General features: G+C 40.4%; 1 protein-coding gene across 1 annotated transcript; it reads right to left on the bottom strand.

Moving 5' to 3' along the window:
- Positions 1-9,240: 9,240 nt before the first annotated feature.
- Positions 9,241-9,594, bottom strand: LOC311594035 (large ribosomal subunit protein eL31-like; the record flags this gene model as incomplete). The annotated part of the gene is made up of 1 exon (XM_084775455.1): positions 9,241-9,594. One exon carries the CDS (start codon positions 9,592-9,594, stop codon positions 9,241-9,243), a length of 354 nt encoding a protein of 117 aa, XP_084631581.1.
- Positions 9,595-12,744: the final 3,150 nt, after the last annotated feature.

Below are 12,744 nucleotides of genomic sequence, written 5' to 3'. Positions count from 1 at the left end.
TTTCATTTTTTGTTCATTTATTTTATCTTATGTGAGTCCCTCTATTGGATTATCTTCATTTGAATTTATTTTCAGGGGGTTTGGTGGCAGCTCTGCTAGTTTGTAGAAGTACTGCTGTAAGCTATAGGAAACTGTGCTGTGCTCCTCAACTGTTTTCACTGTGAGGTTTGGAAAAAGTGTTACTGGGAGAAATAAAAGGTATATGATTTTGTTATTGTTTTAGAGCTATGATATCCATATTTAGGTAATGAAATGAAGGGGTAGAGGAAAGAGTTGAAATAGAATAAGAATGAGAAAAAATATATATACATATATATTCTTTATTATTCTTATGTTAGAGGAACAAATATGTTAGAAGAATAACAGAAATATATAGCACATAATATATATATTATGAATAACATATTAATATTAAGAATAACATTAATAACGTTAAGAATATTAAGAATATTAAGAATAACATATATACAAAATGTTAGAAAAATAAAAGGCAGTATATAGGGCGTGGTGGCTCACGCCTTTAATCACAGCACTCGGCAGGCAGAGGCAGACAGATATCTGTGAGTTCAAGTCCAGTCTGGTCTACAAAGTGAGTTCTGGACAGCCAGGGCTACATAGAGAAACCCTGTCTTGAAACCCACCCCCCTAAAAGAGGCAGTAGATAAAGTGCTGCATATTAAATATGGCAAAATGAAGAATAGGCATGCCCTCCAACAAGAGACGAATATCAAATGAGCCCTTACAGTATTAAGTGTGACTACTCAGAAAACAAAGACTAAAACTTAAAAAATAAAAACCCAATATATATATGCAAATACAAATAAAATAGTAAAAGGTATAAAATACGAATTAATGTTGTATTCTCAGTCTGGTTGTGCCTTAATTCTGTTCCTGAGGTTCTCTTACAAGTCCTGTCACAAACACCTTGTGAGCCTTCTAATTTTCTTGCTGTGGCCCACGTGAGGATATCATGACATCTCACCCCTTAACCTGTTTCCATTGCTACCTCCATCCAGTCCGTGTGACTTGGGGTTTGTTTCTACAATCCAGACGCTGTACCACCTTCGCTGTTCTGCATCAATCTTTGTGGAGTTCCAGGGGATCTCAGAGCTATAGAGAGTGGGGCACAGGGCGTGAGTGGTGAGCGATGCAGATTCCACAACCATTTCGGAGGAAGTGCTCTCGGCTTTCTATATGGGCATGGATTGCCTACGCGTTCTTCTCTGCTCGCACCTTGAGGCCGACTGGGTTCAGCTCCTGCCCAACTCTGAGTTAAGTCTGGGCCCGCATGCCCAGTCAGATCATCTGTTTCCCTAGAGGTGCCTGAAGGGGGGGAGTGTGATGGCTGGAAATCTCTAATTTCAGAAATTCTAGACCCTTCTCAGGCTCACTAAGGTTTGCGGTGGCTTGGTTTCCCTCTTTAGCCTCTGCTTTGAATTTCCCTCTGCACTTTCTGTCTGTCTCTCCAAGGCTCTCAGCGAACCAGGTGCGTGAGTCACTCACGGCACTTACTGCAGCAGAGAAGTGCTCCAGAGATGTTGCTTGGTGTGGCCAGATGCCTCTGCAGCCTCTCTTTAGGAGAGACTATCTCTTGATAGGATTTACTTTTTGCATTTTACGGTTTATATCACCCTATAGGTGGTGTTTTACCTCGACGTTCTACTATTTAAACTTTTCATGTCAGAGTCACTACTTCTTGGCTTCACTGTAAAGTTCTACTTTCTTCACATATACCATTAGGTCATTAACCTTTACCGTAATATTGATCTATTGTAAGCCTTAGTGGCATCATTGTGCCCTTAATCAATGCATTATTTGTGAGTTATAACATGATATTTTTGTGATTGTATTGTTGTTTATCCAAGAATATTTGACAGTATCCTGTAGGATTTCATCTTTGACCCCAAGAAAATGTAGGAGAATGTTGTTTAATTTAAAGATATTTGAGGAATTTATAAATGGACCATCAATCAAGGAAGCCTGAATGTGGGACTATGGAAACCTAGGACTAAGCAGAAACTGTTTATATCCATTGGCTTCATCAAGGAGAAATGGATTCTGAAATATCCAGCTCCAACTGTGACTTATATTTGGCCTTTCACACCTACTTTCTCTGTAAGGAAATCTGAGTTTGGTCTTCGGTTTTATGGAACATACGCTTTATCCAGATTCTGGGATCCTAAGGCCTGTTTCTTGGTGCTCTTTCATCATCCAGTTCTTTTAAGGATGCTCCTCAGCCCAGCAGAGCCACGCCACGCCCATGTGTTCTTCAACTGACGACAGCCCCATTCGCCTCTATTATAATTACTATTTGATTTTCCTTTTAACAACACTAATGTCCATGTAGTTGTTCTAGTTCAAGTCTTTATTCTATATGGATTCATGTCCTCACTGCAGAAACCTTTCTGAGATCTAAGCATGAGAGAGGAAACTGAGAAAATTGACTCACGCACTATATTTTAAAAGAAAAGTTATATCGGTATACCAGGCACACACACACACACACACACAACAGACAATCACAGTGGTTAACTTTAGATTTATTGCTGCATAGGTTTACGCATTCTTCTTCATATATTTTCCATCTGTGAAATGGAGAGAGTGGATATTTTGCAGAATTGTTGTGGAAATAGCTAATGGCCTAGCAAAGTGCTGAAGCTACCGCTTGAACCTAATCAATCATGGTCACTCAGAGTCAAAGTGAGAGCACCAGAAGAGCTTGTTACCCAGCAGGTGTCAAAGTGAATCTTAGCATTGACTAATAATTCCTGGGCATTTGAAACTGGCTTAGGGAAAGTAAAAATGATGTGAAAATATTAATGTTACGTAAGATGCTAGTAGGGACAGGATGTGGATGATAATGCTGGGAAATTTTATATAACATTTCATATACCTCAATTTAATTACTTTCAATTTCATCTGAGTTCCTTTTAAGTACTTAATGTTATTGACTCATAAATAAAAATGCAAAGTTTCTTCCATGGAAAACCTCAGAGCTTAATAAGAAATGAGGCAAACGATATTTAGCAAGTAATACGGCTTTTGTCTAGACGTGCAGAATCTGACATGGAACTAACTGTTTTGGGATCTTTACTTCAGCACTCAGTGGTTTTAAAACTCTTGGATAACTTTGTAATTTACTGGGAGCTTTTGTGTAGATGATGTTAGATTGTGTTGAAGACAAAATATGCATGGTCTGACATATGAGAAGTTTATGTTTTGTTTCTGCATGCATGATCCAAATGATGCTATCCCTGGGGCTGTGTGAGTACACTGCACAAAGCCAAGCAAAGGCCAGGGGAAAGTGATGACTACATAAGGAGATGGCATCCAGAAAACACAGGTAAGAGGCAGGTGAGACAAAGGTCCATTTCACTGGTCCATATGCACGACTTGAGATTAAAGATTATATTTGTGTTCTCATGAGAAACAGAACAGGCACGTGGCAAGTCACAGAGGGCACTAAGTTCAGAGAAGTACTCACCTTCTTCGCTATACCGTTTCCCATGTGTAAAATCCACATGATAATAGCATGTGCCTCTAAGAGTTACTGCAGACATTCAATGACATAATGCCTTGCTGTGCTTAGCCCAAAGCCTGACTCGTGCCCTGTACTTGTGACCTCAGCTGTTTCTATTGTAAGTGCTGTGATAAAGATTCAGTGATGGAGGAAACTATAATCAAATGATCCTAGGAAGTCAGGTAAGATTAAACAGGCCTTGACGGCTTGGTGGTCCTGTGACTATTTGTTGGGCTAGGCACTTCAGTTACCAAAAAAGAAATACAAAACTTTGCAGTCCAATTCTGCATCATTAGGCTTAATTGCATCCGATCAACCAACCTCTTCTCCTGAATCGTGCCACCATTTTCACTTCAGAAAAAAAGGTAATAGATTTTCAAGAGGGGGACTTTTAATTATTATAAACTAACTGCTTGAAAATGTTAAATTTATTTTTGATGAGTTTCCATCTATAATATCCATTATAAACATTTTTGAGTTATGATCTTGTCTATCTAAAACTTATAATGTTCTTAGTTTCTTAGTTTTGGGGTTTTTAAAAAATAATTCAACTTAATCATTATTTTAAAAATTAGTCCTGTGTTTTGGCAGAAAATACAACCTTAGTTTGTATAATGGTTAGTTTTAATTTCTAACTCGACATAAACTAGAATTACCTAGAAAGAGGAATCTCAGTGAGGGGTTATTTGGATCGTGAATAATGAGCTGAACAGGCAGAGGCTTATGGTGTTGGAGACCTTGCAAATAAGGTCTGAGCACTTTGAAACTTCTTTCATTACACAGCCCTCCAAAACTCTGGCACTTGGGAATTCTTGTAATAATAGAATGTCTGTTGCATAGGTTCTCTGAAAGAATGACGTCATACATATAAAGTTTGCTTTTGACTCAGATCTTTGATGACAACTGATCATCCTTTTATTGTTACAATAAGCCCAAGTTAAGAAGCAGTCGATTCCACACAACCTGTAGAGTAAAACAAGCTGATTTCAATTTTTTGAGAGGAACCTTCTACTTTAAAATATGTCCTATTTATCCATGGGATTTAAATAAAAATATCAGCTTGTAAGATGTTGAGTATATAGTGCAAACAATAGATTCTTGGATCCCTCCTTGAGTTTACATTTCATCATTTTCAAGCTTGACAAAAAACCTGAAACAATTCTCATTGATATCAGCCATCAGAGCAGAGACAAGACTTTAATAAGCAAGATAGTGATAACAGTTAGGACAAATAAGTTATATAAATTGCTCTCCACAGGCCCTGCTTTGTACTAGCACTGCCCTGTAGTGGACAGATAAGAACTTTTTTTCACTTAGTGCTTATTAGCACTATCAATACATAGAATACAGAAATGGCCACTGAACATGTGACATTTTCTAGCAATAAAAAGGAGTCTTGAGGGTGAGCACAAAAGAGTAGGCCAAGGTAATTCAGGAAGCTCTGGAACTCTTACATGGTGAACTATGATGCATAGCACTCTGAACTTATCAAATGCCTAGTCCTGTGTGCCACACTGAATGTTTCTATTTGCATATTTATTAAAATATCAACTCTGATATAGAAAGAACCATACACTCAGTACAGATCATGACAAGTGAATATAAGAAAGACATCTTGCATAACACCTGCGCTAAGATAGGCAAGGAAGGTAGGAACTAATCGATGCCAAGAAGACATAAAGCCCTGTTCTCACTAGATATAGCAAATTAGTCTATAGCCATATAATCTGTAGACACTAACCCCTCCAGACATACTAACGTGAAGACAACGAGCTGTATCCAGTGTGCTTCTGCAGTGTGGATGTGAGCTTCTTCGTCTCCCAAGTTTCAGAATCCATAATCAGGAAATGGCTTTATACGCAGAGCAAGGTTAAACATGTGAGTGCACTTGGGTTTGCAGAGATAGCTTTCTTGCTGTATAAAAAGAGAGAAATTTAAACCAAAAGAAAAGGGGTTAGAGTAAAATTCATAATGTTGAGTTTTGTGTCCATATGAACTCCTGCTTCTTCCTTTTTCAAAAAATAGAGAGAGTCAGGATGTGTTGGTACATGTCTTTAATCTCAGCACTCAGGAGGCAGAAGCAGGTATGCCTCTGATTAGGAGGGTACAGAGTTAGTTTTGTGTGTGTGTGTGTGTGTGTGTGTGTGTGAGAGAGAGAGAGAGAGAGAGAGAGAGAGAGAGAGAGAGAGAGAGAGAGAGAGAGAGAGAGAGAGAAATAAGACATAAAGACAGTGTTTATCACAAGCAACTGTGCATATTTATATTAAGTTTCTTCCCGTGATTGAGGAAAGAGAACAGAGAAGAAACCCTGTCAGCTTAGTCCTTCGCCATCGCCACTCAGGTAGACTCTGCACTGTCTGAGTCACAGGAGAGTATGCTGAGCACATTTGAGACCAAGGTTCTAGGTGTGACTTCTTAAGAGGGGCCAGAATACGAGGGTCTGAGCAACATTTTTATTCCAACTCAATGTCTTCCGATCTAGAGACATTTCTCTGACTCCCTTGGCCCCCTTTGCCAGAGTTCCTATTATTAGGTCCAAACTAATCATTTCCCTAGGGAGAGCAATTGTTTGAAGTCTATCTGGCAGCTCTGGTCAGACACCAGCCCCGCTTTTGCCTCCACAACTCACGCTGGCTTTCCACATTGGCTCTTGGGCTGTACATACTGTGGAATGTTTTACAGTGACCTGACTCACTAGTATTGTGTGTCTTTCTGTCGTTTAACTTCATTAAACTCTAAAATACCATACCCTTCACCACTTCTATCTTATTAGATGTCGTCTCTGGACAATATTAAAGGTTAAGTCCTTTTTGCTGTACCGACTTCCTATCTCAAGAAAGATCTGAGCCCCACATTCTCTAAGGTTTGTGTCCCAGTCTCCCCACTCTGTTTCTAGACCCAGCACAGCTTACAGTGCCAAAGGTCTTGTCCAATGCTACAGGTGCTCTGTAAATGGCAGGATTTCCCAGCTGACAGCTTCACGTGACTCCATAAGAGGGAACGCGGTTCCAGGCGGCACTGAAGCTGCCTCATTCGGCTTCCTCAGCACCAACAGTTAGTCAGCTAACACTCATGTTCCTGCTAGGGTTGCACAGTGCACTGTAGCAGTGGCCTCCGCAGTGCCATAGCTTACCTCTGTTTCTTTTTCTTCTCAGTAATAGAAAAGTCTGGAGGTTAACTTTCAGCAGTGAGTGACACTTTTGGCAAGAGTCATCAAGGACATTAGACCTTTCTAGCGTCCTGTTTTGTGCTGATAGGAAAAAACCAACCCAATCCAACCCAACCCAAACCAAACCAAACCAACCAAACAAACAAAAAGAAAAACCAGAAAACACCTCTTTAAAAATCACACAATGCAAAGAACCAGGTACAGCCATTACTGAGGTCGTGTGTCAGCTGAGCCTGTTTATAAACCTTCACTTCTTTCTGCACTGCTCCACAGAGAAGTGGCAACTTCTACCTGTACTCCACTAGCCAGAAACGTGACAGTTTCTACCTTCAAAAAGTATTGGATGAGTGTTGTTTTAAGTCCTTGATGTCACCCCTAAAATTATAGTTGTAGCCATGAAGAAAATCATCATCACATGGAGAAACTTGAATTGTTAACACCTCTTACAGAAAGTTTATTCCCCAAAGGTTTTTCAGTTGGCTACTGTGAATCTCCTCATGTGTTCTCTTTACTGATTGACAGGACGGTTCCTACGCTCACAGCGTTTCACCTTGCCACTGACAGAAGACCTGACCAAAGGAACCTGAGGGAGGGAGGGTGTGAAGGTCATTATGGGGCCAAGGGGAAGGCTTATCGGATAAAGCTTAGAAGAGAGCTCTTAACACAGTGTCTTCAAAACCCCACGGTCAGTGGTCTTCTACTGCTAGGCTTGGCTTTTTAAATATTTTTTTACACATTTTTATTTAAAAATAAAATCATTCATATTACATCTCAATTGCTATCCCATCCCATGCATTCTCCCATTTCTCCCTCCCTCCGGCTTTCACCCCATTCCCCTTCCCTATGACTGTGACTGAGGGGGACCTCCTCCCCCTGAATATGATGCTAGGGTATCAAGTCACCAACCAAGGACAATACGTGCAGTCATCATCAAACTCCTACCAAGTTCTAGGCAAGGAACAGAACATTCTCCACAGGTAAGTGGAGACTGGGGACTGACTTTCACATGAACTCTGGTGCCCCATATTTGGCCATGTCCCCTTGATAGGGAGGCCCAATGGCGCTCGAAGGAAGGATAGTAGGCTTGCCTTTTAAAGTAATGGTTCTACAACCTCTCTAAACACCAGCATTAGCCGTAGATCAGATGTTAAAATATGTGAGCCAGAGGGAGCTATTTTCTATTGTAGCCATAGAAACACTCCAGCTGTAACTGAGTGGTGGTAATGAGGTTCAAAGGCAGCTAGTTTTGTTCTGCCTCTGTTGTGCCAATTACCCCTGCTTTACAGTGGCTGACAAATAGAGGACAGTGTAGACCATACTCACTCCTTCATCTACCTGTGACACCCAGCATAGAGATTATACTTCTTCAGGGTTGCGTGATGAAACTAACCATACATAAAATGCCCTTTCCACTTCAGTTCTACTGAAACATGTTCCCAGGACTGTTGACACCTGTCGTTCCTGTCCACATGCCTCCAAAGGAGGAAATCTCAGAAGGTGGGGTCAAAAATAATAACTGGGTTAAATTCCAGATGATGTTTAGGTATGATGAGACAAGCTGTCTAACAGCCAACTCTAGTTTCTAAAGTAAGCCATTTTGTATTTGGGGTTTCATAATTTCCAACCATAAGTTACTTGACTAATAATGTCAGCAAAGACATGGAAACAAGGCCTAAACTAAGCAAGAAATATGACTACATTTTTCATTGAACTAGAAGTATGCTTTGGTTTTCCAGAACTTTATCAAGCATCAATCCCTAATTTTGAAAAATATTGACACTGGAGTAACAGCACAAGAAATGTAGCAATGCAACAGAGCTGATTTTCACTCATATCTGTTACACTCAGAGGGAAAGTACACACAGCTGTGACGTATGACTATTACCTTAAAGGACATTCAGGCCTAAGAAACAATTGTACATTAAACTAATAATGTTTTATCATTGATTTGTTTAATTCATTTTTTTTTCCTGTCATGACTTGCCATTACCCCTCTTTTGGGAAGACTACAGTATCTGTATTTTAAAATTCATGATAATAGACAAAGCATTGAAAAGATGAAGCTGTGTTGACGAGAATAGGAACAGTGGCACAATTCTTCAAGGGTACCGCGCCGTTTTACAGCTCTGTGGGTGTCATGGCGTACTTCCTATCAACAGTGCTTCCTCACTTTGTCTACCGGACAAAGCTCATCTGCCAAGAACTCCTGGGTTTCTGTCTGGACCGTGCCCTATTTTCACAAAGCTTTGTGGCTGCTTATATCTCAGGGCTGGCAGCATGAACTACAATACGCGGTCAAGCCAGCTTTCCTATGGCTGCTGTCAAAAGCTGCCAAAGTGCAGTGGCTTGGAATTACACAGGTTTATTGGCTCAGCATTCTGTGGAGTAGGGAAGTGAAGCAGGCCTCCCAGGGTATAGTAAAGATGCCAGCGGGGCACACTCCATTTTAGAGGCTCTAGGGTCAGTTCATATTATCCTTTTTTTTTTTTAAGTAGTAGTTCTGCAACCTTATTCAACATTCAGCAGGTTAGTTCTCATCCACATTGAACGTCTATGGAATTTTGAATGTGGTAACAGGCACATAAGTTACCAATGTGTAGAGCTTGTTAGGTGAGTCCTCATCTTCATTATGTTTTCTGGACAAACATACTTGCATGCAATATACAAGATTCCTTATTCCTTTGGCCCAGACAGCTCTATTGAGCCTGGTGTCTATGTGCACATCTGGGGTCTGCATCTCCTTCATGGCAAGTTTCCAAATCTCTTTCAGTGCCTGGGGAGCACGCCTCTTAACGCCCACTCCATGGATGCGCCTGTGAACGCTGATGGTGTATTCTCGGGTCACCACCTCATTGATGGCGGAACGGCCCTTCTTCTCCTCACCACCCTTCTTTGTGGGAGCCATTCTGCTGGGAAAAAAGCATGTTATTCCCCCCCTTTTATTTTTAACACTGAGAGGTTTCCACATCGTTTGGCTGATGGCCGTGTCCTACCATTTCTGAAGCCAACTGTGCCTTGGCTCTGCTTTTCTGTGTCTTCCTCACTGGTCCCGACTCTGCTTCCTTCTTTCGTTTTCTACTGCCCTTTGCAAACTTCATTCTCTTCTTCTCATGTGATATCACATATTCCAAGGTTCTAGGGTGGGATTGTGAACACCTTTGGAGGCCGTTATTCTTCCTCCCACCATCTTCTCCACCTCACTGGGAACTCCTTCACGGGGGAGATGGTTCTAACTTACCTTTGTGTCTTCAGCACATAACCCAGTTCCTCAGTTAATGCTCAGTAAGGCACATCAGCACATAACTGGATCTGAAAGACCAAGGATTAAAATACATTCTTGGAACAAAAGCATGTGCTTCAATAGTTAACCTGGATTAAAACAAGTTCTGAGAGATGGATGATATATGGTAAAGTCAGTAAAGCAAATGTTAATTTTGTAGCTAATTATGTACTTAGTATGTAACTAATTATGAAATTAAATAATAGGTATTTAGGTCTTCAAATTAATTTTAATAGTAAGATGCTGGCAGAGGGGCTGGAGGTATGACTCGGTGGCCAGTTACACTTGCTATACTTGCAGAGGATCTGAGTTCAGTTTACGGTGTTGAAGCAGATATTAATCCAAGCCACGGCACACCAAGCCATCTCTATAGACGATGGTGGAAGGAGATAGCTGTAGTGGCAATCTGCTTGCCTGTTAGTGGTGAGGCTAAGATGAAGATCAGGACAATCTTTGCTGTCTCTGTTGTGCTCAAGCTCCTCTGGAGAGCATTGTGTGATATGCCTGACCCTCAGCTCAGGTGCAGAGGGAGAAGTGGCTGCAAGAAGCAAGTGAACGGCCAGCTTGCACACGCACGTGCAGCCACAGCAATCTTTGCCGTCGGTGAACACGGTCAGTGAAGCAGTAGGTGCCCTGTTGTCTCGAGTCCTTGGGGAGTCCAGTGCTGACTGTGCATGAAAGAAGACGGACATTATCCGGCTATGTATATGATGCTCAGATGGAAAGAGAATGAGGGCGAGCTTAGTTCGGTGGCAGACAGGTCCAATTATGAACATTAAACTATATGGTTTGTTAATGACATGACTATGAAAAGTAAATAAACTTCTTGGTAGGGAGCAAGCCAGCAATTGTTAGGACCTGGAGTAGAAATCATGTTATATGTGGATATAAGTTAGCTGACTACTGTATTTATTTTATTATAAGCATGCTATATTATTTTATAATAAAGGAAACTAGTAGATGTAAAAACTTTCTGTAATCTCTAGGCAGATTAGCCTTCCTCCACTGCCAAGTCCCTAAGCGCAAAGATACCTATTTTGGTTCAAAGCAATACAGATATTTTTAAAAGGATGCACCAAGTTACCATAGGGAGTCACAACACTGTGAGATGGTGGCAGCTGATCATGGATCCACATTGCAGGTCATTTTCCAGTCTGTCCAACTAGGAAAAAACTAAGATGGATACTGAGTCCGGAAGTGGCATCTTGGGAATTGCTTTTGCCTTGAAAAGACAACTGTGACAACAAGAGTCCCGAGACTGCCTAGAAAGAAGGGTGTAGAACAGTCCTCTGGATACGTAGAAGTGGTGGAGGGTGGAGCGTGAGCAGAAATAAAAGCTTTCATTTAGGTAACAACGTTGTCCAGTCGAAGACCATATAAGGATCTTGGCTGATCATGGGCCTCATAATAAATAGCAACATATTTTTAAAGTCCCAAGCTTCTACACTGCTGCAGATCCTTTGGATAGTGGTGTTTCTGCAGAGACAAAATCTAACAGGGCATTCAGTATTTACCCTCTATTTTCCCTGTAAATATATCTTACACTTATCTCAAGGAGCTTAACCTTCAGTGAGGAGGTGACATACGTGTTCTTGTGACCACAGAAATCATGTGCATTTCCCTTTACTATGCAATTTTATATTCTTGTCTCATCTTCTTATTTCTGACCACTGAGTTAGGTACCGACTCCTCATTTCCCTGACTGTTTCCAAGGTCTAGTAGAGTGGCACATGGTTCATACATGTTTATTAAAAGGAAGTAATTAATATCAAATGGTATCAAAAGAGTGAGTAAAATGGTGATCCAGTTGCATTAATTTTCCCACTCGTACTTCTTACAGGTGTCAGTTGTCAAAGCGTAGCCTCTGAGTACTCTATCTCTGTGTTCTTCCACTGAGGAAAGACCACGAGAAGTCACAGCTAGAGACCTTCCCAGCTCTGTAGGCTGTCCCTTTTCTTGAATGATGATGTCTTTCCTGTAGAGAAACTTTTTTCATTTCCCAAGGTTGCATTTATGAATTGCTGGTCTCAGTGTGTGTGCCATCAGGGTCCTGTTTAAGAAATAATTTCCTGCACCAGGAAGTTCTAGTATATTTCTTGGCTATCAGGCATCTGGCTTTATGTTGAGATTCTTGACCCATTTGGAGTTGAGTTTTGTGCATCATGATAAATATGGATCTATTTGCAGTCATCCTATTTGACTAGCCCCATTTGTTGAAGATGCTGTCTATTCTCTAGTGCGTAGATTTGACTTTTTCTCAAGAACAAAAAGAAAACAAAACCAAGAATCAATCAATCAAACAACAAACAAGCAATCAAACAATATTCAGGTATTATAAATGTACACAATTAGAGAGTTTGGTGCTGGAATTTAATTCCACTGTGCACTGACTTCGTAGATTGTTTTGGTAGGATGGCCATTTTCACAATATTAATCCTCCTGATCTGTGAGCATGGATGATCTTTCAATTTTCTGGTATGTTCCTTAATTATTTCTTCAACGTCATAAAGGTTTTATTGTACAAGCCTTTCACTTGCTTAGTCAGATTTATTCCAAAATTTTTTTTAAGTTATTGTGAAAAGTATTGAACAAAGGGCTGAATACAGCTTTAAATAATTGAACAACATCATTAATCATTAAGGGATTATAAACTAGAATTATTTAGAGATTACATTTTACCCCAATCAGAATAATCAAGATTGATAAAACAAATGCTGATTAAAAACAATAAAACAGAAAATTCTGGTGAGGAAGTGGTAAATGATAACATTTATT

Source organism: Acomys minous, assembly GCF_964271855.1.
Source record: "Acomys minous genome assembly, chromosome: 1".
In the NCBI taxonomy this organism is placed as follows: domain Eukaryota; kingdom Metazoa; phylum Chordata; class Mammalia; order Rodentia; family Muridae; genus Acomys; species Acomys minous.
This window is presented reverse-complemented; position numbering and strand designations above follow the sequence as displayed.